The sequence below is a fragment of the Lissotriton vulgaris genome, chromosome 2_1, assembly GCF_964263255.1.
Source record: "Lissotriton vulgaris chromosome 2_1, aLisVul1.2, whole genome shotgun sequence".
In the NCBI taxonomy this organism is placed as follows: Eukaryota; Metazoa; Chordata; class Amphibia; order Caudata; family Salamandridae; genus Lissotriton; species Lissotriton vulgaris.
The window spans coordinates 1,668,633,152-1,668,660,847 of record NC_141687.1 but is presented as its reverse complement, the minus strand read 5'-3'; the positions used below and the strand labels follow the sequence as shown (position 1 = coordinate 1,668,660,847).

The following is a 27,696-nucleotide window of genomic DNA, read 5'->3' as shown; positions in this document are numbered from 1 at the left end:
GATGAGTGCTTCCTCTTTTGAGCTTGATATAATGTGTTATGTCTTTTACAGGTGCTGTTTAATGCCATCATCCCAGATCATGCCGCAGACGCCTTCTTTCCTCCACGCCTTTGTGAGCCAGGCCTCTCCGATCATCTGGTGGAGTGGCTTCTTGGTGGCTTCACACGCTGGGATGCAGAGCATTTCCTTTTCATTGCAGAACATGGGTACTTGTTCGAACACAACTTTGCCTTCTTTCCCCTATACCCATTGAGCGTTCGGGCTGTTGCCCAGTTGCTCCTGTGGCCCCTCCAGGACCTCCTGTGTCTCCGCAGTCGCCTGATCCTTGTGGCTGTAGTTTTGAACTGTTTCTTTGCCTCCCTGGCTGCAGCTGTTCTTTACCGGCTTGGCTGTGTCGTGCTTCAGTGCCGTAGGACCGCCTTCCTCTCCGCCTTGCTCTTCTCCCTCACCCCAGCTAATGTCTTCATGGCTGCTGCATACTCCGAAAGCTTCTTCGCCTTCCTTACGTTCAGTGCCATGTGGAAACTGGAAAAAGGGCAGAGTTGGCTCAGCTGCCTGCTTTTTTCTCTGGCAACCGGGGTGCGCTCCAATGGAGTCATTAATGCTGGCTTTATCATCTATTCACAATGCAAGCAAATCATCTGTTTGCTTCAAGTTGGCCAGACCACCTTGGGCAGGCTCCCTTCTGTACTAATGCTGGTGTGCAGGGCTATAGTCTCCATGATGCTCTCATGCTTTGTTATCATACTACCTTTCACCCTGTTTCAGTACTACGCCTACATTAACTTTTGCAAGCCAGTCACCAGCCCTGAGCAAGCAGTTCCAAGTCCTCTGATTCAACTCGCTCTGGATAAGGGATACCGAATGGCTGACGTGAATGGGGCCCTGCCAGAATGGTGTGCCTACAAGTACCCTTTTGTCTATTCCTACATCCAGGATGTGTACTGGAATGTGGGATTCCTGCGCTACTTTGATGTCCGGCAGCTCCCCAACTTCCTGCTTGCAATGCCGGTCATCGTTCTGAGTGTTTGTGCGGCGTGGATGTACATGACTGCTCTTCCGTGGTACTGTTCAAGACTTGGACTCCTGAGGAAGCGGGGTGTTGAGGACAAGGAGACTGCCGGTGTAGGATTTCACAGCCACAGGCTCTTTGTGTACATTGCCCACAGCACCGCACTGCTCCTCTTCGGGCTCCTGTGTATGCACGTACAGGTAAGAGGGTCTGCGACCAGGGTGGAAATAAGAAAGTAGAAGTATCAACAACACAGTGGAAGTTGAACTGGCATATGTACTGTAGATGTCTTACAATGCTACACTTGTGCATAACAAATTGTATATCTGTTATAGGTGCTGCTGTATATCACATGATCAAAATCCAGCAATCTAGTGTTCGGGCAGATATTTGCAAATTGTTTCTTTCAAATATACGTTTCAGTTTAAAATTTTCAGTCTCAACTTGTGATCCTTCCCCAAAGCCCTCAACATACCAGGGCAAAAAACCCCACCTCAAATTGTCCTCCCACCCCCCACTATTGGTTTTGGATGCACTTCTCGACCTATGGGACAGTGAAGCTACAATCGACATTGGTTCTACTCCACTTACCAGAATCCTCAGCTCTAGCTTTGACGATTCAGAGGTCATTTAGCTCCAGACTCATATTGTTTGTCCTTCTAGCTTGCAAGAGAGCATACCCACATGGCACAGGAGACGCACCCCCTCCAGACAAAGAATGCTGTAAAATTAACACAGTTGGAAAGCAGGTCACTGTGGGGGTGACAATGTATTAGCGCACAGCCAAATGTTTTGGACTTCTCTCAAGATATGACAGATATCATTGGAAACATCTCCCTCCGGCATATCACAAACGCTTCAGGGAGTTAGTTCAGGACAGGACCATCACAGAAGCGAACATTTATTGTGTACTAGAAGCAGCTGATGCTTCTTCCAGCTAGAGGAATACGAGCATCATCTTCCATAGACAGGCTTAGCTCAGGGTCTCTGGGTTTTGTCCAGAGGTCCAATAACATCTAATCAATATATCCTTTGATGGTGAGCGCCGCTTCGAATCTCCAATGGACACAATGTTGGGAAAGAGCAAGAAAGACCCTGATACTGCAAAAGCCATAGGAGCACTGCAAACCCAACTTGTTAGGTGTGGGATTTGGTGGCAACAAGTGTGAGGTAATCTGAAAGCTGCAACACTGCAGAAATCTGTGTTTCAGCGCTTTTAGTCGGGACAGTCCATGAGTTATATATCTGAGGACGATTCAAGGGCAATGGTCGAGGAAGGAGTAGACAGCTCTGGAAAGTGTGGCCCCACCTCCAAGTTGTGACTTAACCACTAGCCCCCCCCCCCCCCATCACACAAAACCAGTTGGTGTGGGGGGGATAAGGTTATTCCTTCCCCAATTGGAGGAAATAACCACCAGCAAATGGGTCTTATCTGTAGTACAGTAAGGATACTGCTTGGAGTTTCACTCCACTCCTCTAAACGACCCAACTCGCTGACATGTTAGTTAGAAACATGGACTGTGATAGCAAAGGTTCCATCACACTGATGAGTAGGCCTAGGCAGTAAATTCCGTTCTGCTCGTGGAATTTGGGTGATTTCGCGTTCCGTGGAGAACGTGGAATTGGCCAAAATTCTGCGACTTCGCTGAATTTTTTGCTTGTTCACGCTTTCAAAATGCATGTTCGCAAGATATTTCTCCCCGAGCCCGCAAACAGCGTTTGCGAACAGGAAAAAAGCATTGCGAACGGGCGGAACAAGCAATTCCGCATGTTCGCTGAACTTTTGTGTGCTGTTGGAGATTTTTTGCTGTTTTGCTTAGCTTTGCGTAGCGCTATGCAAATCCCGCCCACCCCTACTGATGACCCCACACCAGTAGGGTCAAGGGGTGTACGCCCATGTAATTTACCATCCCATAAAAGGATGGCACCTTGCAGCCTATCCTTGACCTCAAGCCACTAAGCCGTTAAATCCTGTTTGGGTATTTGAAGATTACTTCATTCCTCTGCCCTGCACGGAAGATAACATGGCAATCCTCAGTCTCAGAGACTCCTGCTTTCACATCCCTGTTCATCCAACACGCCATTGCTAACTGAGGTTTGTGGTAAGTGGACACTACCAGTTTCAAGGTCTATTCTTCGGGGTCCCAAGGATCACAGTGTGTCTTCCCTACAGCGCCACACAGCATATTTGGAAAATTGGCTGATAAAGATCTGCAGCTGTCAGCAATGTGTAGCACACACTCTGGCAATCTTGTTGCTACTGCATAGGCTAGGATTTACAGCTGGTGCCAAAATGTCCCAGCTCTGCCTTCAGCAAATATAGTCCTTTTAAGGGACAGTCGTGAATTCTGTGACAGGTACAGCTTATCCCAACCAAGCGGGCCGTGGTGGCTTTTCAAAGGCTGCCTCTGTTTTCTGAGACCACACGTCTTCTACCAGTGAAAACGATCATGCAGCTGTTGGGATGATGACCTACTGCATTGCCATAGTGCCACATGCGTGGTATTGGTAGAGGCCAGGGTTCAGCACAATCTCACTTATGAAGTTTCTACATGGGCAAAACTGCACGTTTTCACCAGGCATTAATGTATAGACAGTCAAGCCCGGCACATCTCCCAAGGTGGGCAAATGGTATTAGAACATCTTTCCAAACATCTGTCCCATTTGCTTGCTGGTCACTACTTTAGGGGGAGTGCCCTTCTTTAAAGTATACATACAGCATGTGACTTACAGCAGCAAAACCTAAATTGTTACTTATCCTGTAACGATCTGTGTATAACTTATGTAGATTCACATGCAACCTCCTCGGAAGCGGGTTCATGCGTTAGATGTTTTTACATTGCATACATTATAGTTTAATTCACAATGCACATGTACAACTTTTACTGTCCTCCTTCACTTTACTCCAGTTATCTCTCTCATTTACAGAGTGGAAACGCACTATCTGAGGTGGAGTTTTTGTCCTGGTGCATTGTACGCTTTGGGGGGGGGGGTCATGAGTTATCTCAAAACCAAAACGTATTAATTTACAATTTGAAGAAAAACAACTTACAAGTGTCCACACCCAACACTAAATGGCCGTCGTGTGCAGTGCAGCCACTCAATAGCACAACAAGCTATAAACTTTTTGTTACCATGCAATAAACCTACTTTTTCTTTCCTTTATTTATAATGTGTTAGTCTGACTTTAGCATGGTTGGCCTTTTACGGGGGCTCCCTGAATATTCCACTCTTTATCTTTTCTTCTTACAAGCATTGTGCAGTTTGTCCCGCATGTTTATTGCCTTTTGTGGAAGTGCCTTTTGTCTCCTATATGCTACTCATGTCTGTCTTGTATGTGGTTTCCCTAATAATTATTGGACCATGTATTCCAAGTACCACTGCAAGAGACTGCTTCAAGTAAAAGGCTGGCTTCGGACCTATATTTCTCCAGTATTGTTTCTTTTATAAATTCACATGCTTGAATCTTCCCCGTCGTCATGGTGGGACTCCCACCATGATGAGGGGAAGATTCAAGCATGTGAATCTATAAAAGATACACTAATGGAGAGCCACAGTGTACAGGTAAGTAACTTGTTTTTTCTCAATATCCTCTTAGCCCCTTCTCAAGTGGTTGGAAATGTGTGCAGCTGGAAGAAGGATTTGGAAAAAAATTCCAAAACAATGTTCTCAATGTAAAGAACTTTAGTGGGATCCTCACGCAAGCATTTCTCTCTGCTATACATTGGTCACAAAGTCGATCCCTTGCACTCCCTGGTTTTAAAGCACATTTGTATGGATAACCTTGCTGCTTAATTTTTTTGTACTTTTTCATGCTTGCTAAATTTCCCCTAGAATGGATGGTTAACCAATACTCCTTTTATTTGCTTTGAGAAGGCTCTGATATGATATGCAACGTGCAGTTCCCAAAGGCACTAAAATAATGCTTTTTTTGGGAGAAGATTTTTTAACAGCTGAATCCACATGAGCCAACACTATTATCTGGGCACTTTTCATCCAGGAACGCATGTGTCTGTTTGATCTGAAATTCGGCTGAGGTGCATGAAGAATGAATTCCATTGGTGTGTAGGAGTGACAGTATACCTACTTGTTTTCTGTCACTGGCATCTTAATGGTATTCATAAACACTTGACTATCTCACCTATGTGCACAATACCTGACCCCTTTTTAATGTAGAAATGATATCTTTGTAGAAAAGATGAGCATACATACGCCTCTTAGAACTCAATCTCTTTTAAAATACCCTGACAAACCTAAAGGAGCAACATGACTATGTTTTGGCTCCTTTTCGATGTGACTATTGTAAGAGAAAATAGTAAAGTACTGGGGACAGAATTTGTTTTCAGTAAAAGAAGTGTACGACATCACAATAAGTGCAGAAAGCTGCTCGAGGGATCCTTAATTAAAAACAGCAACAGTGCAATATCAATATATTTTACAGCCAATTAAGTGTTGGCATTATCTTCAATTGATTCATACTTTTCCTATTGACTTTTAAATGTGGTGGGTGTAGTTAGATTTCGGACTTGGGGCCGATTTCGATGCGGTCAGAAACCGCTCCGACCGTTGGTCGGAGCTGTTTGTTCCGACCGCATCGAAATGTCCAGTTCGGATTCTTTTCCGACCGACCAATTATGATGTGGTCAGTCGGACCAGAATCCGAACGGGCTTTCTGAATGGCTTCCGATGGGCTCAGAGAGCCCTTCTGAGTTTGGAAAGGAACCTGTAATCCCAAGGCCCGAGGGCTCAAAGTACAGTAACAAACTACAGGAGGTAGACCATAAACCCGGTAGAGACCAGGCTGGTAGTGTGTAGCATACAACAGTGTCTCAGAGGGTATCGTTTAAAAAAAAACAATTTGTAAGGGAGCACAATTAATTGCTATGAGCAAGGGAAGGGGAGTAGGGAGACATTTGGTAAATTAGAAACCTTTTCATGTATTTAGTCATATATTCAAAGACAATAAGCCACTGTTACATTGAATGTTATGTAACCTGTGTTATTCTATGTACAAGTGCTCGGGAAAGGGTGAAAGGTGCTGGTGAGACGTGAAGGAGTCTATGCAGCGGAAGAAGAGCGCAAACAAAACAAACTATATATGCAATAAATGCAGTTGATACAAGAGAATTTCTGGTGGGCAATCATGAGAGAGGCACTATAAATTACGCTGTGCAAGTAGACGGCGTTTCGGTCTGTATGCAATTTCTGATAGATACATCTGCCGTGTGTATTACTCACCTTGTGAATATCCCCTTGCGTCAGCAACATTCGTATATTCTTTTCGTAGCCTCGCGCCGACGTGTACTTGGACGTCATAGAGACACGGCCTCGCACACGACTCCGCTGATGTCACCGACGCCTATAATAGGCCCACGCCGGCGTGATGACATCAGTTCCCTTTTTTCCGCGTCGTCAATGCTAACGGTTATCGGGAATCTCAGTAGCCAACTGGTACTTTGTTGCCTTTTTGTTACCATTTTCTGCTTCTCTGTATCCTGTCTCTTCGACGATGTCGACAAAGAAGACTGGCTTAAAGCCCTGCAGGGAGTGCGGTAAAATGATGTCTATTACCGACCCGCACGATGACTGCATCTGGTGTTTAAGTTCTGAACACGATGTGGATGGTTGTTCCTCATGTCGGAAGATGAACCCGAAGGCCCTGAGGGAAAGAGAGACCAAACTCCTGATGGCAAAGCTGAAGGCTGGAAAAGGAAAATCTTCGAGGTCTCGTTCTCGAAGGGCGCGGTCGAGGTCGAGATCGAAGTCAAGATCCGGATCTCGAGAGGGGTCGTCTTCGAAGTCGAAGAGGAAACATACAAAGAGGAGGCATGAGTCCCGACATCGTTCCAGTAAGGAGTTGGAGTCGAGGTCACGGAAGAAGGTGCATTCTAAGGTGGTTACGCTGGGAGTCTCGGAACCAGAAGGTGAGGCCTCGCCTTCGGAGTCGCGGGTGCAGTCCCCGACTCCGGCTTCGAATCCGTCTCCGGCGCCGTCCCCGGCCCGAGATGAAGAAGAGGTTCAGGTGGATGTGGATTCTACGCCTGCCGAAGAGCCGAATCCAATCCCTCCTCAAGAACAGCCTGGGGGTTTACAGCCACCCTTTCCAACCCCAGGCCAGGACCCATCGGCGTTTCTGAACGCTATGCATGGCGTCTTTTCAAGGGCGTGGTACCCCTCTGGCGCACCTTCGGGTCCCATGGGTCCTCTGGCTTTCAATCTAGGAGTCCCTCAGTCCTAGCCTCCTGCTCCATTTATGCCTTATATGCCGGCTCCGACGCCGCATTGGCAGTTTCCGGCTCCGCCGAAGTCGTCGACGCCGCTTCCGGCGTCGCCCGCTCCTGAGCGACCTCGAGAGCATCCCACTGAGCCTTCGGATTCGTTGCCGACGTCGTTCCCGACTCAGTCGGAGCCGTTGGTGGATCCGGCTGTGAGGCGTGTGAAGGAGAGGTCCAGAAGGGAGGCACAGCGCCTTTATGAAGAAAGGATGTATATGGAGTCACATCCAGATTTGGAGGAAGGTGAATTGGATGAGGACTGTTTTGAGGGTCTGGCTGACGCTGGTTGTCTGGATTTCTCTCCGGAGTGGGAGTTACCTTCAGGCTCTGGTACACCTTCTAAGGATGTCCAGCCGTACCATGTGGTGATGAGGAAGGCTGCGTAATGTTTGCAATTGACTTTGCCTACGGTGGAGTTTAAGTCCAATCTTCTCACTGAGGTTTTGCATTCTCCTAGTTCTGTGGTAGAACTGTTGATTCCGTTTAATGACGCCTTAACGGAGCCCATTTTGGAGATGTGGAAGAAACCACTGTCGGCTCCTGCGGGGTCTAAGAGCGTGGCTAGAAGGTACAGGGCTGCACCTGAAGACCCTGCTTTTTTGACGTCTCATCCATCACCAGAGAGTCTAGTCATTCAAGCAGCCTGCTCCAAAAAGAATGTGAGTGCCTTTCCCCAGGTGCCCTGTGAAAAAGAGGCAAAGAAGCAGGATCAGGTTGTTAAAAAGACCTTCTCTTCTGCGAGCATGGCGTTGAAGTCGACTAATGCCACTTGTCTGATGGGGAGGTATGTGCATGCCCTTATGGATTCTTTGCAAATTCTAGCTCCTACGGTTCCTGAAGCCAGCAGGAAGGATTTTGAGGAGCTTATTTCGGATGCAAGGGCGGCGGCTCGCCAAGTGATAGAGTGGTTTGGACACTGCGGACTCGGTGGCACGTATCATGGGCACTGCTGTCGCCACTAGGAGGTCGGCTTGGCTGAAATCCTCGGACTTTTCAGCGGATGTTCAGGCGACTTTGCTCGATCTTCCGTTTGATGGATCTGGTCTCTTTGGGAAGAAAGCAGATACGGCCCCGGAGAGATTTAAAGACAGTAGGGCGACTGCTAAATCTTTAGGTCTCCAGGTCAGAGGCTCTTCGTCCAACAGGAGATTCACGGGTTTTGGTTGCTCCTTTCGGAATTAACGACAAGGTCAGCAACAGCAGCAGCAGCAAAATTCCATGTACAGGTCGTACAGAGGAAAGCAAAGGGCACGTCCTCGTGGACGTCAAGTCTCTTCCACCTCCACTTCCTCCAACCCTCCAGCCTCAGAAAAGCAGTCCTAGATCCGCCATTCAGGATCATGTGGGTCTGGTGGGGGGGGTCGGCTTACCCATTTTCTACAGGATTGGGAATCGGTTACATCAGATCTTTGGGTTCTCAATCTTGTAGAAAATGGGTATGCTCTTCCCTTTCGGGAATTCCCTCCCAATTACCCTCCTTGCCAAGGTTATTGCACGGAGGAACATCTGTTACTTCTGCAGGAGGAAGTGCTGACTCTGTTAAGAAAGGGTGCGATAGAGGTGGTCCCAGAGCAGGAAAGGGGTCAGGGATGCTACTCCCGGTATTTCCTAATTCCCAAGAAGGATGGCAGACTTCGTCTGATTCTGGATCTCAGGGTCTTGAATCTCTATCTGAAACAGGAGAAATTCAAGATGCTCACCCTTGCTCAGGTTCTTCAAGCGCTGCTAGAAGAAGACTGGATGGTGTCGCTCGACTTGCAGGATGCGTACTCCCATATCCCAATCCTGAAGTCGCACAGGAAGTATCTCCGTTTTACGGTGGGATCGCAACACTATCAGTTTGCGGTCCTTCCTTTTGGACTTACTACTGCACCTCGAGTCTTCACCAAGGTGATGGCGGTGGTGGCGGCGCATCTCAGAAGGTCGGGGATTCCGGTTTTCCCCTATTTGGACGACTGGCTGATCAAGGTAGAGTCGTCAGAGAGAGTGCTCCATCATCTGCAGGAGACAACCCAGTTTTTGTACAGGTTGGGTTTTTCGATAAATGTACCCAAATCTCACCTGGTGCCCTCCCAGCGCAACCTGTTCATAGGTGCTGTACTGGACACGACTGTATGTCGTGCATTCCCTCCTCCACAAAGGATTCGCGACATACAGGAAATAATGCCTTTATTTTACAATGGAGCGGTCGTTCCAGTCCTGAAGGTCCTTCGTCTGCTCGGTCTGATGGCTTCCTGCATTCTGTTTGTCAACTATGCACGCTGGCACATGAGGGCGCTCCAGTGGTGTCTCCGCAGGCAGTGGTATCAGCACAACGGAGATCTCAGGGAGTCAGTGAGGATCTCCAGAGAAGCTGCGGCGGATCTGTCTTGGTGGGGCGTGGAAGGCAACCTGTCACAGGGGAAGCCTTTTCATCTGCCTCCTCCGGTGGCCACAGTGATAACGGATGCATCCACTCTTGGGTGGGGTGCTCATCTGGGGGATCTGGAGGTCAAGGGTCTTTGGTCTCCAGAGGAAAGGTTGCTTCATATCAACCTTCTAGAATTGCGGGCGATACGTTTGGCGCTCAAGGCCTTCCTCCCTTCCCTTCGCGGTCGGTCGATCCAGGTCCTGACGGACAACACGACCGCGATGTGGTACATCAACAAGCAGGGAGGGGTGGGGTCGCAGTGTCTCTGCAGAGAGGCTCTGCGTCTCTGGTCCTGGGTTCAGGACCATCAGATTTGGCTGATGGCAAATCATCTGGCCGGAGTTCTGAACGTTCGTGCGGACACTCTCAGTCGGCAGTTCTTGGCCAACCACGAGTGGAGGCTCCATCCGGAGGTTGTTTATGACATCTTTCAGCTGTGGGAAGCTCCTCGGGTGGACCTGTTTGCCACTCATGAGAATGCTCACTGCCCGTCTTTCGGCAGTCTCCAGTATGCGATGCAAGGAGCCTTGGGGGACGCGTTTCAGTTGGGTTGGGGAAGACAACTCCTTTACGCGTTTCCTCCCATACCCTTGATTCCTCGGGTTCTGAGGAAGATTCGTCAAGACCGGGCCCAAGTTATATTGATCGCCCCGGATTGGCCAAGAACGGTGCGGTACACAGATCTTCTCCACCTCTCCTCTCACCCGCCGGTCAGTCTCCCTCTCAGGGCAGACCTCCTCTCTCAGATGGAGGGGCAGGTTCTACACCAACACCTCCAGACATTACACCTTCATGCCTGGAGATTGAACGGGGCAACCTGAATTCCTTTTCACTCCCACCTGACGTGGTTGATGTCATCTTGTCAGCCAGGCGTGACTCCACTAAGACCGTTTATTCATACAGATGGTCAAAATTTGTCTCTTGGTGTGGGGAGAAATCTATTGACCCTTTGAGAGCTCATTTGTCTGATGTTCTCCAGTTCGCTCTTTCTCTGGCGCGGCAAGGGCTTGCTGTTGCCACAGTTAAGGGCTATCTTTCTGCGCTGTCGGCATTTCTCTGCATGCCTGACCAGCCGTCTCTTTTTAAGTCTCCTGTTGTTCTTCGGTTTTTGAAGGGCCTCACAAATAAGTTCCCTCCTACTCCTTTCATTGTGCCTCAGTGGGACTTAAATCTTGTCTTGACCTTTTTGATGGGTGCTCCCTTTGAGCCTCTTCATAAATGTCCTATGAGGCTTTTGACTCTTAAGACAGTCTTCCTTGTTGCAATAGCCTCAGCAAGGAGGGTAAGTGAGCTTCAAGCTCTTAGTTCCAAGCCCCCATTCCTGTCCATTCATGCTGATCGTTTGGTTCTGAGGACCAGGGCTGCTTTTCTCCCTAAGGTGGTGACTCCTTTCCACCTTGGTCAATCCATTACCCTCCCTACATTTTCTCCTCCCCCACACCCTTCCAAGGAGGAGGAGAGATTACACCGTCTGGACCCCAAGAGGGCGATGTCCTTTTACCTGGACAGATCTAAAGACTGTCGTTTGGATGACCAGCTCTTCATTGGGTTTGCTGGCTGCAAGAGAGGAAGAGCGATCCATAAGAGAACATTGTCAAGATGGATCGTCCTCTGTATTAAGATCTGCTACTCTTTGGCCGGTAAGGAGACTCCTGAGGGTATAAGGGCTCATTCTACTAGAGCTAAATCTTCTACCTCAGCTTTAGCTAGAGGTGTTCCTGTGGAGGATATTTGTAGGGCGGCAACTTGGTCTTCCCTCTACACTTTCGCGAAGCATTACTGCTTGGATTCCGAAGTGAGGAGGGACGGGCAATTTGCGCGCACTGTCCTCCATGATTTCCTAGTTTAGAAGAATGGACTCCCTCCTCCGGGAGTGGGGACTGCTGTGGGACTCTATTCACAAGGTGAGGAATCCACACGGCAGATGTATCTATCAGAAGAACAAGTTACTTACCTTCGGTAACGCTTTTTCTGGTAGATACAATATCTGCCGGTGGATTCCTCACTGACCCACCCGCCTCCCCGTTGTCCACTCTTCTATACCTGGGTTACTGTAACGTAATGTATATCATTTTTGTTGTCAAGGAGATGTTTCAATTGCTTTCCTGCATTTGCTTCACACTGTGTGTGTTATCTTGACTTTATGTACTGTGTATACTGTGTATATATCTATTGTCATTGGTCCGTCCGTGTGCCTCGAAGGCACGGAAAAAAGGGCGGAACTGATGTCATCACGCCGGCGTGGGCCTATTATAGGCGTCGGTGACGTCAGCGGAGTCGCGTGTGAGGCCGTGTCTCTATGACGTCCAAGTCCACGTCGGCACGAGGCTACGAAAAGAATTTCGGAATGTTGCTGACGCAAGGGGATATTCACAAGGTGAGGAATCCACAGGCAGATATTGTATCTACCAGAAAAAGCATTACCAAAGGTAAGTAACTTGTTAGTTAGGACCTCATCAGGACCAGTTTACAGTTAGTTAGGGAACAGTGCTGGAAGGTCTGAAGATTCAAGACCAGGTGTGTGGGGTGGGAGTCAGAGCCGGGAGCTCGTGGAGGGGTTTCCAGAGGCGAATATATCAAGGATCCATGTGTGAGTGGTGATTAGCTGGAGCCCTATGCGATAAGTGAGTCCAGGGGTAGGGGTAAGGATCCAGTATAGTTGGGCGACTTCGTCTGGTTTTTGGTCAAACGGGAGGACTGCAAGCCTCATCCATTGTTGAAAGGAGGATCGCATCCACTTAGGGATCTGACCGGGGTGGGGGTGTCCCGTAGGGAATTAATCCCTAAGCGAGGTCCGAAGGGGAGGGGCGGTGAGTGTTGCTGGAGCACCGGTCATCAGCACGAACAACAGTTGAATGAAAGGGAGTATAAAGTCTGTTCATGTAATTGCAGCTCACAGGTATGATTTGGTTTAGTAATAAGAGTGTGTGGGTAATCTAATGAAACAGACCTCTGACTACAAACTTTTTTGGTCACAATCTCTAGAGCACGCATTTGCACTTACCTCCATGAGCCATACAAATAGAGCGAGAGAGATAGATGTGAAAATAATCGTTGAATATATGGTTTGAGAAGTCTTGTCCTTATGCATATGTGCAAACGTCAAAAATAAATATAATAAAACTACTTATTGTATGTGACTAATTTCACATTTCTAGAAAAAAAAATTGCTGCTGTGTGGAATTCCTTTTGTCAATATGAGACATCACTGGGGATTGTACTACAGTCCTGAATGCTGGTGCGGGGAGAAAATTATTCTCACACCAAGAGAAGTGCTAATGTGTGCTTGCATATTTAGATTAGACCCTAAACGACAATGAACCAGTAGAGGGGAATCTGCAGAACAGCATCTCTGGGAGCAGCAGTCTGTTTGGGCCCTGCATTCTCTACTAGTACAACAAGGTTTGGGGGGACTGGCGCTTTGGTCTGTAGGGGCAAGATATACAACAGCCAAAATAACGCCTCGCAAATTGCGAGTCATTTGCAAGGCGCTATTTAGGTGGTACAACAGTGTGTAACACACTGTTAGCGATTCCCAATGGGGTTGCAAATAGAGAGGCTCATGAATATTAATGAGCCTCTCTCAATTTACAACCCCATTGGGAATGGCAGGTCCTCCCAGGTATGGTGGCCTGCTGGGCTCAGCAGACCACCATGTCTGGGACTGCTTTTAAATAAAGCAGGGAGGGTTTTTTTTTCAAATGCAGCCCGTTTAACATAAAGGAAAACGGGAGGAACTTAAAAAAAATTCTACGTTTTTGTTTAATTTTTTAAGGGCAGGCAGTGGTCCTTGGGACCACTGCCTGCCCTTAAAAAATATTTCCCCCTGCGTTCGCAAAGAGGAAGCGGTCCCCTGTAGACCCCTTCCCTTTTGTGACTCCATTACCACCCTCTTGAAGAGGGTGGTAATTTGCTAGTGTTTTGCGTCCGCAATTGTGGACACAAAACATCTGTACATAGGGTTGCGCACGCTATTAGGAAGGGAACTCCCCTTACTTACCCCATGCTGTTTTTACAAGCGCAAACGGGTTCGCAAACCCGTTTGCGCATGCAACAAACGTTGTACATCTGGCCCTAGATGTCCGGCATTTGTAAGTAACATTTCTGTATGTCCACAGACAAGCATGTCTCCAAGCACTAGCCTAATGATGCCATGGACTCCCTGTATATGCATAGGTGGGAACAGCAGTCTGTGACTTGGATTTCCTATACGGGACCTGACTCAGTTCCCATGGTGTATTTCATGTGATTTTCAAAATGGACAGAATTTATTTGCTGATATTTTTACACTGTTTACTCTTCACTGAAAGGCATGAATCTGCCTTTTTGGAACAGTAATCAATCAGCTCGAGTAGTATCTGAGTTTCTCTAACAAGGCAACCTTTGTTTACTCCCTTAACTTCTCTGCTGCTCTTCCTTCCAGGTGCTGACGCGGTTCCTTGGCTCCTCCTCACCGGTCCTCTATTGGTTTGCTGCACACCTCCTGGAGGCCGAGCCAGGGTTGTGGGGCCCTTCACCTGACTTGCCTATTGAAGAAGCGACCCAGAAGCCTGCTCTTCATCTGCTGTCTACACCGCCCAGGGCTGTGGCTGTGAAGAACCCTGTTGTGAACCTGCTACTTGGATGGAGGCGCTGGAACGCTGTGACCAAGGCAGTCATGGGCTACTTCCTGTGCTACTGGCTCATGGGACTTGTCCTCTTCTGTAACTTCTTGCCATGGACTTGATGGAAAATCTCACCTCAGTGTTCAAGAAGGCACAAGGAGCCAGACAGAGGATGGACATGCCTGCTCTAACTGGCGTGGTTAAATTGATGGACATGCCTGCTCTCCATGCATCTGGCATGGTTACATTGATGGACATGCCTGCTCTCCGTGCATCTGGCATGGTTACATTGATGGACATGCCTGCTCTATGTTCAGCTGGCGGGGTTAAATTGATGGACATGCCTGCTCTCCGTGCAGCTGGTGTGGTTAAATTGATGGAATGCCTGCTCTATGTTCAGCTGGCACGGTTAAATTGATGGCCATGCCTGCTCTTCGTGCAACTGGCAAAGTTAAATTGATGGACATGCCTGCTCTACATTCAGCAAGCGCGATTTAATCGATAAAGGAATAAGGTGAAAACAGTCTAGGTGTCCCTGTGCCTCCACTGCTAGGGGATGGCTCCTCTCTCTTCACAGAATATTGTAGTTTTCTCTGAGGGTGCCATATGGTGATGGGAGCTGCCAGGGCACAGTACCCTTTCCTGTCCCACAAAAGACCCTTTTATCAAATTGGGATCTGCACGGAAGAAAATCAAATGTTGTGAGATGGAACTCGTATATGGCCCCTTTTTCTGCACCTGGCTCACTGGAAACTCCATGATGCAGAAGTCGATTAACCCAAATAGTATCAGCTGGCTGGTAGACTCAATGAGAGAAAATTGTACAAACCAATCCCTAGGCACCTAATCATTTACTTCCCAAGCGTGGATATATTTATATGAAGGCCAAGCCTACGCAAAAAGGAAAAAAAAGGCATTCTTTATTTTTACAAAAAAGCTCTAAAAACGATGATATTAAATGTCTATAAAGTTACATGACTAGTGAAAAACACAGTAATTTACAGTAGGCATTCCTCTCATCCAAACATGCATTCACTAATCAGAACAGGATTTTAATGGCCTGAATACAGGAATGATATGCGCACTTATTTGATACCCTTGATTCGAACTACACGGAATCTGACCGCTATTTTAGGTTCAATGAGAGACACCTGTCGTTTGGGGCACAATTCCGATGACATGAACTTTGACTGGTTCTTTTCCATATTGTACCACAATGTGGGTTTTCACCTCCTAAGAGGCTGGCTCTTATTTTTAAAGGTTCCATGGAGTGTCCTTCTTCACAGTACCCAGCTTGTTAAGAAAAACAAATTAAGGCGGCATTATAGCTGTGTAAAACAAAATACGTGCCTGGCCCTCTGCACATCTCTTAGACAGTAAGTGTTAGATTTAAAGGTCCTGGGGGCACAACAAGTGGAGCAAAAGACAAACCATTATAACAGAGAAATGCAGTCCTAGTTTGGCATTATCAGGGCCGCTGGCGTTTGTGATTCTACAGCCCTTACGTATCACGCATGATTATGGATTCCCTACATTTTCTACATAATCCACATAGTGCTGCATTATCTGCAGATTTCAGCACAAGAAAATATAGATTCCTGGCTCAAATCAAAAGTTACTTAAACCAGAATAATAACGAAAATTGAGTATCCCACTTGTGTCCTCGTGTGCTTAAATTTGTTATACACAATGGTATTCCCTGTCATGCTTTTCAGATATTGTCTGTTGTATGGTCCTGCGAGCTATGTTAATAAAAAATAAAATTTAAAAAAAGTTACTTAAAGCATAAGCATTACACAGGGTACTGAGCAGTGGTGATGAAGGGCGTAGTCCGAAATGCATTAGGCACAATAGTTGAATTTTAAAGGTTAACTATGATAAAGTTGCAAACGTGAAAACAGAATTATGAAAAAAGATAATACATGAATATTTCTTGAACTCTTTTGGATTACCAATTTGAAATGTCGAAATTTTATTGAACAGAGTGCAGATTGGAGACACTTTCCACAGGCTGAGGAAAACGCTTTTTTACTGCGCAGTTGGCAGATATTTTGCAGAGGTTAACTAGAGTCTTAGTTGCTGATTGCTATGTTAAAATTACAACAAATAGCAGCATAATACTGCTTTCACTATTACACACGCCGCTGTACAACTGCACGCTGACAACTCCCGGACCCAACAACATACGGTCCCTAACAACAGTGAGGTGGGCAGCGCTTAACGCTTTCACTATCACTCTGCCAGCAGCCCCACTCACCGGACTGCTGTGCATAGACTCGGTTCCTCTACTCCCTTGCACCCACGCTCTCTATTTACCCTGCACTCAAGCGTTGCCAGAAACACCGAGTTTGCTTGAACACTCTCTGCTTCTCACCGTCGTACACAATCGCAAGGTGTACTGCACGCTCACTACCTTACCCTCTAATGCGGACTTGCCCACTCACTTTCTCTGCTCTACTTCTCACACATTGCTTTCCAAACCAGCACGCCGCTCTCCACACGCGCGTAGTATGCCAAGCTCTGCAGTGAACTCTCACACTTTGCCTTGCACTGTCTTAGCCTCTCACATTCGCCGTTGTGCATATTTATAATACAGTACTTGCCCTAGCTACTCACAGCTTGCGTATGCGCCCACTCTGCTTAACACAGTGACACTTTACTCCACACACCCTATGCCTTGTACAATCAAGCTCTACTTTGAACACTCAGTGCTTTGCACACTCATACCCCAAGTTGTTTCACGTCCGCCAGGCCCCTCTCTGCTTTGGCCCGTGCTCCGTATGCGATTTGTGTTTCCTCTCCCGGTTAAAATCCCCTTTTCTTTCTGAATCCCCTTCATTGAATATTTGTATCCAATTTCCTGGAACCGTGGTTATATTTCACTCCCAGGAGGCAAAAAAAAACCAAAGCATTTACAATGCAATAGGTCTTGTTCTCTTTTCTGTTGTGACCTCCTTTCCACTCTGGTTTATTAGTCTGAAGCGCCAGGATACCTGTGGGGTGACAGACCACGCTATATAAGTTTCAAAATCAATCAATCAATCAATATCAAAACATCTAAGTCACGTAAATACAAAACATGTTGCATTACAAATGCTATAGGTGTCACATTTGCAAAAGTTAAAAGTATTGGCATTGTAAATGACAAAGCTATTAATTTCGCTATTTTCAAAACCAACACATAAATAAAAAATGTGTCATTTACAATACCAATAGCTCAAACTTTCCTAATGCGAGACCTATTGCATTGCAAATGCTTGTTTAAAAAAGTGGTCACCTCAAGCAAACACCTCCTTGATGTTCTGGTCGTTCTGTGCCTCTCAGCTGGGCATCAAAAACTTGATCCACGATTTCTCCTTTCTGATTTGTGACCCCGTCTTTCGCCCAAGACAGTGGCAGGAGTATACACTTCACATCCCAGTGCTTCTGCCTTCACTGAGGTCCTAGTTGCCAGCAACGCCTGTGCTGGTTACCTTCACCTTGGCTTCAAGCTGGACTGGTGCTGACTCCCCAGGCTGGATCTGATGTCTGGGCCCCTCTGGCAATGGTTGTAAGGTAGCAAATATCTATTGGTGGACTGGACAAAAGGTCTTTAGACAAGGCATACAAATAATCTGTCAACAGAGAGGATAGTCTCAGAATACTTCTTAGTCTTGGGACCCCCCATATATTAGCAAGGCACCCAAGAACCTCTTTATCTATCTGAGAGTAAAAACCCTGAACCTATTACTCTATTTGAAGCAGCTAAGGAAGTCTGTGTTCATTTACTAAATTCTGAGGAAAAGAGAAAAACAATACAAACATACTCTAAATCCTTACATTTGTGTATTACTATATTATTCATATGAAGACCCTCAAGAAAAAAGGAAATGTTCTGCACTTTTACTCATATACTTTACATTACTTGTACAGGACTGCAGACACTTCTAAAATGATTTCTCTTAATAAAAGCACCTACATTGTACGCTTAGGGCCATGCTCTCATGTTATAGGTGTAGCAGGAAAAAGAACAAAAAAAACATCAACATAGTGGATACATAAATTTCTCCAGCAGAACATGTTGTGACAAATAAATTCCTATAAAACAATATTTTCTTCAAAAATGTTTTCTGAGGATCACATGGGCGTCTTTCCTGAATTCTACTTTTCACGATCCAAACTATGCAACATCAGCTCTAATAAGGGCTGTCAGCTTATTTACACAGACTAACTAAAAATAACTAGCAATGCCCTTTCAAAGCTGTATATAACATGAGAATAACATAATTTTAGAATAAAAACTACCCACATCTAGTTCCCCTTTAAGGTCAAATAAGGGAACAGCAATCTAGACTACTCATCCTTTCATGATTTCATCAGACAGGATGGGCAGTAACATAGCATATTTATATATTCATTTTAATAATGCTAACAATTTTAAAACAGTATTACTGAACAGCCAATTAAATGTCTCTTGGCTGTTTCACAGACAGCTTAGACGTGCTCAAAAGAGATTGAGAAAAAGCGAGAGAAAACATAAATTTGCCTACCCTTAATTTGTAGAGGAGCTAGCCTCCTTCCCCCATTTCGACAGTAGGAAAACCTGAAACAGGTTTCACTTCTGTCGACACTATCTACTTCTATTTGTGGCAGCTGGGCACAAATACACTTGTAGTAGGTAAATAGCACATGTAGCTAGCTAGAAAACAATAACCAACCACCAATTCCTTTAGCAATTGTAGTAGTTTGTAGTATGTAGGTCCATACATACATGTAATGATGTAGCAGAGGCAGATGTCGTTGAGTTATGAAGTAGGTTTATTCAGCCATAGTTAGGATATCAGGAAGTATAACTCTGGAACAAGCAGCCCCACCAGGAGCAGCCTCCTAGCTACTCAGCCCATACTCCAACTGCCAACCCTCATACCAGTCACCCAAGCATTCCATCCAGGTCAATCACACTCACATTCTAACCTGGAACACTCACACTGGCTGAGCAGCTAGATGCAGAGAAGTGCAGTAACATAAATACTAAACCCAGAATACTACACTATCCTCTCCCTCTCGAATTGGAAAACATCCTCGTCGCCAAAAATAATGTAGTATGTAGGTCCATACATACATGTAATGATGTATCCGAGGCAGATGTAGTTGAGTTATGAAGTAGGTTTATTCAGCCATAGTTAGGATATCAGGAAGTATAACTCTGGAACAAGCAGCCCCACCAGGAGCAGCCTCCTAGCTACTCAGCCCATACTCCAACTGCCAACCCTCATACCAGTCACCCAAGCATTCCATCCATGTCAATCACACTCACATTCTAACCTGGAACACTCACACTGGCTGAGCAGCTAGATGCAGAGAAGTGCAGTAACATAAATACTAAACCCAGAATACTACATAGTTGTAACATGAGGGTGCATGAATTCAAACTAAATCCCATTGCCTCCTTATCTCAGCCCTTGCACAGTAATCTTCAAACTAAAAGCATTAGTGCTATATACATGGAAGAGCTATTCTCTTAATCAGAGCCCACATATACCATTATATTTCCTTCTGTTCTTATGAGTGCACAAAAACTTGCTTTTGCCAAAAATAGTAATCAAAACATCTCTTTCTCTGCGTTGTCATCGCGTCTTTCAAAAAGTTTCAGAGGTCAAAGTATCAAAGCAAACCTTGCTCTGAACCTCCTAGGCTGCTAAATGCAGAACTCGACCATTAACCCTTACCAGCTGTCCTATTTTGTGTAAGGCTTTCCATGCGGTTTTCTAATTCAAAGTGACCCTGGAGACTGATGGCTGAAAAGCAGTCCTATTCCATTCCTGTCTGCCAGTAATTTAGAGGTAAGATAATAACTTCTGCTGTTTTTTTATACTTAGTTTTATTTGCGTGCAGTGTGCGGTGTGCTTTTCTAGCAGTATAGAGGTAAGCTATTTGTGTTATACTTAAATGTGTGCATTTACTGAAGCCTAGTGGCAGAACTGCTTTTAAACAGTGAATTTTGCCCAATTTTGACTTTGGTTTTGGGGGAACTTAAAAATGAATAACTAACAATGTTTTGGCATATAAGTCATCCCCAGAGTGTCCCCTACATACCCCAGGAATGGGGATCAGAAATGTATAAGGTACACCCTTATAAAAAAGAGTTTTGTACGCCTGGGTAAGAGACATTTCACTTTTTAGTTCCCCCACCCCATTGCGGTACAGCACTGATTAAATTCAACTTTGATGGTGGTTTCACATATGAAAAGCAAGCCTCATTCCTTCTTGCCTTAAAATGTATTCATTTATAACCCTAAGCACAGAAGCCTTACTTAAAACATGAAAAGTCTGCGCCACTTTTTAAACGACAGTTATTATTTAACATCAGAACCACGGATGTGCTTATGTAAAAAGGCATTAAGAAAGGAAATCCCTACTTTCAATCTTTTCTCTGTTATCCAAAATAATGAAACTGTCTTTTGTAACTTTTTAAAATCAACAGTCTGTAATGCAGGCTTTTATACCAGGTTTACACTGACTTAAAATCTAGTTGACTCAGCATTTTCCCTCTGTGGCCTGCAGTCAGGAATAGCCATGTGCTATTGACACCGTTGTTGCTCTGACCAGCAGGCGTCAAATTCGCACGCCTTTCAAGCCAGCACAAATCTATTGTTCTGTAATGTCGTGTTTAGTTCAGCAACAACTAATTCAATTCAAAGAATCTTTATTTCGGCATTAATGCCATAAAAGAAGCAATTCATGTACATACAGTAAAAACATATTAAAACTGTACAGCATGGAACATAAAACCATTGGTTAAGAACAAATCATTTATATTAGAGACAATTATGGACAGCAACATTAGAGTTCTGCAATGGACCCCCCCATTAATTACTTGAAAGGGAATTTTAACAATTCTGCCTCTGGAGTTAAACCCATTTACAATTGATATCCCAGTTTTTTTCTTTGGAAAAAGATACAATGCAAAAATCTACTAACACTAAATATTATAGGTTGGGTTGTGTTAGTAGAAAGAATTCTCAGAGCCTGAGAACATGATCTCACGCCTAGCGCTAGGCATATTGGTTTGATCCATCTTTTCCTGGCCTGTGCATATAATGGGCAGAAAAAGAGGATATGTTGCTCGTTTTCTTTTTGGTGGCTTCCACACATGGGGCAAATTTCATCTACCACTAGATTTGAAATATTTGGACCACTGGTCCAACGAGCCAAAGTGGAGCCTATTTGGAGGTTGCCATATCTAAATTTAAAAAATAGAGTCTTTGCAAGTGGCGGTTCTATTTCATCCAAAAAGGTCTCAAAAGTTGGTTCATCTTTAAAGGTGAGGAACTTTGTTACTAGTGTCCCATTAGATGAAGCACTTTTGATCATGTCTATGATGTAAGTCCAGAAGGCCCTTTTTACTATTTGTTTCGAGTTAGGTGGTAATAGGTCCGGGTTTTCCCAAAAATGTTTCAGACCTAAATTGTTAAGCCACGTTTTGACATGTTTGAACCACGATATTACTTTGAAGTTATCAAGCTCCATGATTTCTTTAAGCCCATCCCTGTAATCTTGTAATTCTGGCACCCGCCATAGCCTAACCCATAGCAGCAGGGGGCGTATAATAATGTGGTGGTCCGTTCTTCGAAAATGTAGGTCCAGTTGAAGGGGCACCAGGGGAGTACTTCTAGGGACCCTAACCAAGCTTCTCAAAAAGTTATTGTCCAGGACACTAAATGTGCCATTGGACCCAGCGCCCCAAATTTCTGAGCCATAAAGCACTGCTGGCTGTACTTTAAATTTAAAAAGTTCAACCGCAGGAGACACAGCTTCGCTAGTGCTCAGACTTTGTTCCCTGAGAATAGGTTTTACATTCTGGGAAAATGTCATCTTACTTTTTTCCAATTGGGCTTTCCAGGAAAATTTGGAATCCAATGTCACCCCTAGGTATGCAAAGTAAGGGACCAATTCTAATTTTAATCCATTTAGAGTTAAGCAGCCTTTATCTGTTTTGGTAGGATTTAGGGCCATGCATTTAGTCTTTTTCCCATTTATCTCCAGTCCCTTCTTACTACAATACTCACTGAAGGAATTTAGTAGAGCTTGGAGACCTTTTTTTGTCTGGGAAATCAGAATAGTGTCGTCAGCAAATAATAGGGAAGTTACCTTTTCTCCATTTAGTTTAGGGGAGTCGTTTTTACATCCCTCAAGATGTGAGGGAATGTCATTCACGAAAAGGGAAAAGAGTGTAGGGGCCAGAACGCACCCCTGGCGGACACCACGCTCAATAGGAATTTTTGGGGTTAGTTCTCCGTTTGGGCCCCAGCGGATTCTCGCGAAGTTATCTCTATGGAGCTCTTTGATCTGGACTATTAAGGTGGTTGGCATCCCTGCTGCACTCAATGCTTCCCATAATAATTTGCGAGGCACTAAATCGAATGCTGCCCTTAAATCGACAAACGCAACATGTAATTGGCCCTTCTTGATTTTTACGTATTTCCAGTAAAGGCAGCAGAATCGGAAAATTTGGTCTATTGTGCTTACTTTGTGTCTGAATCCAGCTTGATATCTAGTTAAAATTGCATTTTCATCCAGCCAATCATTAACACGAAATAAAATATGTTGTGCATAGATTTTCTGGAGTATATCCATTAAGCTTATTGGCCGGTAATTTGAGGGGTCCATCCTGTCTCCTTTTTTAAAAATTAAAACAATTTCGGCTCCCTTCCAACTCTCTGGGAAGTCTAGATTGCGGGATAACTCATTACACAGGTAATTAATGTAAGGTACCCATATTTTTAGATCGTGTTTATACAAGTCTCCCGGAATCTTGTCTAACCCAGGGGCTTTACCAGATTTTATTTGGCTTATTGCCAGCTCTGTTTCTCCTAACGTAAAATCCAGGTAGTCTGTTGGAAGAGCATTGCTTAGGACAAACATGTCAGTGGGGAGATCTTCATATTTTTTGTAAAGGCTAGTGAAGTGGTTGACCCAGGTCTGTTCGTCCAAATAGACGTCCTTGGCCACTCTCCCTTTATGATTTCCATTCGCTACTAGCCTCCAAAAAGCTACATTATCACGTGATTTTGCTGCAAGCAGCAAATCAGCCCATTTCTCTTCTTCCCAAGCTAATTTGGATGCCTTTTGTACCAAATTATAATTGTTCCTAGCTGATTTAATGTCTAAAAATGCCTTAGATTTAATCGCAGTTAAAAGTGCCCTTTTGGACTCCCTACAAGCCTTGTTGTACCAGGGTTTTCTATGAGACAAATTGTGTGTCTTTTGCTGACTTTTCTTGGGCATTTTGTTGACTAGCGGCTTAAGAGCATCAAATAATTTTTGATGTAACATCTTAAAATGGCTATTATTTTCCTCATCTAATGTCTGATTTAAATATGAGCCAAAGGTACATGCGAAAAGTGTATATATTTCTGCAATAATTTCGCCATTGTCCAGTATAAGTGGCCATTTTAAAGATCGTCTGTTGTTGCTAATGTGGGTCTCATTGTTATCACCATTAATTCCTTCTTGGGACATGGAGGAAGCTGTAACTTCTAGCAGTGAAACCTCCATTTTAAGATCTAGAGGGAAGTGATCGCTTTCTAATCTTTCTATTACCTCCATGTCAAGAAGGTATGCCCAAGTTGGTATGGAGGCAATAACAAAATCTATGTTACTTTTGTAATTCCTCCTAAAGAAGATAGGCTTTTTCAAACTAGCCGACGATAAACGTCCATTACAGGCCCTAAGGCAATGTTCTGCACATATTTTGGTCATTTAGAGGGCCATAGTTGAACATTTAACTGGTTTAACATTGTCTAAGGCAGGGATTTTATTAGCCTCGTCTTCTTCTGCAAAAATATCACTGAGTCCCATAACTGGCTCATAATTGCAGTTTAAATCGCCAGCCACAATAATAAAGTCCTCCCTGATATCCAGATTACTCAAAAGGAGATCTAGATGGGATAATGTTGGGGATTCTCTTGTTATGGGTGATGGCCTATTGTAAATATTTACTAGGAAAAGTTTTTTCCCTTCTCGTGCAGTAATTTGTAAGACCAGTATATCTGGGGAGTTTGCATCCACCACCTCAATGTTCACCCTTAGATTGACTTTTACCCAAGTTATTAAACCACCCGAGGGTCTTCCACTCCTAGATGGAATAGCACTAGTTCCATACGTTTTATACCCTAGTCTATGTATAATCTCAACTGACCAGGTCTCTTATAACATGCAGAAGTCGAAGGAGTCAATGTAACTTGCCCATTCTGGGTCCCTCAGATTTTTTGAGACCCCTGCTATGTTCCAGGAGACCAGTTTAAATAATTGTCTTGTTTCAGGAGCCTTTTCTAGGGATACCTTTTCCACCTCCTTGCAATTGGGGAGAACCTCGAGTTGCACAACTAAGGACCCTTCTGAACTATTCAGATCGTCCTGGGGGGGCAGCAGCTCGTTTGGGTGTGTAACATTTTCATTCAATGTAAATCTATCCCTGGTTAATAATACAGCCACAGGTAAGAATCCTATATTCCCCAAAGGTTCAGTTTCATTAGTAATACCCCCAACACTCAATAAACTTGGTTCTTTTCCCACTCCCCCCACCTTTCCCGAGTTGACAGTTCCTGATCCATTTCCCTCTCTCCCCAATGACATATGGCATCAATCACAATCATCTAGTCCACTGAATATATCAAATCTATTAGTGGTTTCTAGAGGTGTGAATGGCTTTAGATGGTCCATTCTACTGTTACTGGATTTGAGGGGTCTGTAAGGTACACAATTCCATCCAAAGGGATCAGGTGCGGGCACGGGATTTGGCGGGTAATAAAAGTCCCTAGTATTCTGTCTAGTTGGCAGTTGCAGTGTATGTTGAGTGTTACCAGCCCTCTGTATAAATGGTGGATAACAACTAGAGTGGGTTTGGGATGTTATATGTGGGGGTGGTTGGTGCTGGGGAGGAAATACCACTGACCTAGGATAAAAATACGTCAGTGGTCTAGGGATTATGCAATTGTTGGTAGTGCCTGGCGGCCAGTTTAATATAAATTGTACAGCATTGGGATCCCTAAAGTTCACAACCACCACGTCGCCCTCAATGTTTTTGGGTCTGCCCCCCAGTCATTGGAGACGACGAACATGCACAATTTCGCCATTTACATGGTTTGTTATTGGCCTGTAAAGACTTAGCCAATGCATAATCTTATTTTTTAATTGTGCAAAACCCTCCCGCTTATTAGGTTGTAACACGGGGACCCCTGTTAGGACTACCACAAAGGGCACTGCCTCTGGTGGTAATTCAGGAAAGGGAGCCTGTTTAGGTCTCCCCCAGCTGGACTTCGGGCCCCCCGCCTCTGTTGTAATTCTTTCCTGGGGAGTATTTACCATACCATTGGGAGGCTTGTTTACTAGGGTAACCGGCATAGAATCTGGTTTATTGTGTGGGTTTTTGGGTGGTGGAATTGACTGAACAGTCGTTTTGTTCCCTTTGGGCATAGAAGTGGAAGGATTCGACAGCAAGGTAGATTTAGGGATAGAAACTGGTGCAACAGGGATAGATTTGGGTTGAGTAACGGTTTTATGCAATACATTGTTGGAAGTTATGATGTTATCAACACCCTTGTTTCCCAGAGCCTGCTCGATTTTGCTTAGTCTAAGTTCCACTTTGATCAGCCTCTCTAGAATTGAAGCAGAGTAGGTTTTAATTAAACTTTCTAGAGTGTCCAAGGTAACAAAGTCACGATTTGCTTGGGGCACTTTTTCCATCATAGAGGCATCCATATCGCCCTCTATATCTATAGGCATGCTGGGTAAAAGCAATGGTGTAGTGACAGACCCTACTGTAGCTACTAGAGGGTTGTCAGTATTATTGACAGAACTCTTCGTCTTTTTCCCAAAGTCAGAGTGACTTAACTTTGGTTGTTGTAAATTCCCCCCTTTGCGCCTCTTCTTGCAAGGAGGAGGTCCATGTATCCTTGATACAGGCATCGGTTTCTTTGCCCTGTTACGCGTTGTTTTTATTGGTATATGGGCAGATGGCTTTGTGACATTAGGAGTACTCATATGGATGGTTGAGGGGGTGCCATTCGTAGCCAGCTCAGGGGAAGTGATTTGGGACGGTGTAATATTAATTACTTCTGGTGGCTGACTCTCCGATATATGTACGATAACATTGGCTAACTGGGAATTTTCATTAGTGCAGGAAGGGGCTAGAAATAATGGTGACATTGGCCGATTTTTCATGCTCTCCACAGAGCGACGACGTTCGGCTCGACGCTCTGCCAAGGCAATTTCCGAAGGGATGTCTGGGGAGGCCTTAGTGAAGTAGTTATCTAGTGTTTTGTTTAACAACCCTCCCTGTTTGTCAGACATGATAAATGCAATAATCTAGAAGTACGAAACAAAAATCTAGGAAGTCCAATTAATTTTAACAACAACCAGAGTAAGAAGGTAAAATACCAGAGGGTAATGTCCAGTCCGGTCTCCTCGGTTCTCTGAGGGCCTCAGAGGGCCCGCCCTTTACCCGGGCTTCGCTCTGCGCTTTGCCCCGCGCGCGTCCCGCTAGCGCGTCTTTGACTGGCTTATTATACTACAAGGGGGCGGGAAGAGGGCAAGCTGAGGCGAGTTTGTTTCCGCAGCGCCCGCTGGTCCTCGCAGTCCCTGATACAGTTCAGTTCCCTCGTCGATTACCTCTTAGGTTCAGGCAATCCGGTGATGGCAAGCCCTCGCACCACACCCGCGAAGCGGGGGCCGGGAGGCGTGGGTGGAGAGCAGCAAAGGGAGCACCCGGTGTCAAGAAGGCAAAAGTCTCGATTAGCAGGCACACAAGGTAGAATCAACCCTCCACTCTTAAGTCCGGCGGGAGGGGGCGGGAAGAGGGCCAGCTGAGGCGAGTTTGTTTCCGCAGCGCCCGCTGGTCCTCGCAGTCCCTGATACAGTGCAGTTCCCTCGTCGATTACCTCTTAGGCAAAAGTCTCGATTAGCAGGCACTAATTCACTCAGCTGATGTGAATGCCTTTTAATATCTAATACAATGTATCTAAGGAGAATGCTGTAATATCTTGTATTTTAGTCCTAATTATTGTAAAACACATAATTCCTTTTTTTTGGTTTTTTTAGGCCTATTGTTTTCCTATCGAATGTGAATTCTAATTTTATCTGTAACATTGTGGCAATTTGCACATCTCTATAGTTTCTTACTTTGTCCATTTTAATGATAACGTACAGCTATTGAGCATATGTTACATAATTCATTTCTGGATCTTTTATTTAATATGTAATTAATTAAATTACATTTTGCATAATAGAATGATGACAAAAACAACACTGAGCTCATTCCAGACATTTACAGAAGTGGATCATACACTCAGAACACACACTACAGCGCGCTTAAGGCTAGCCATTCTTGCACAAAGAACGCAATCGCTACTCACT

The 27,696-nt window shown here is 45.0% G+C and overlaps 1 protein-coding gene across 2 annotated transcripts in view; it reads left to right on the top strand.

The window, feature by feature from the left end:
* PIGV (phosphatidylinositol glycan anchor biosynthesis class V) overlaps nt 1-16,050 on the top strand; it is a 72,663-nt gene extending 56,613 nt beyond the window's left edge. For both annotated transcript variants that reach the window (XM_086957623.1, XM_086957622.1), the window contains exons 3-4: nt 52-1,212; nt 14,121-16,050. In XM_086957623.1, the coding sequence (XP_086813749.1) occupies nt 52-1,212; nt 14,121-14,423 (1,464 nt within the window). In that variant the 3' untranslated portion in view covers nt 14,424-16,050. The remainder of the gene's footprint in view (nt 1-51; nt 1,213-14,120) is intronic.
* Nucleotides 16,051-27,696: the final 11,646 nt, after the last annotated feature.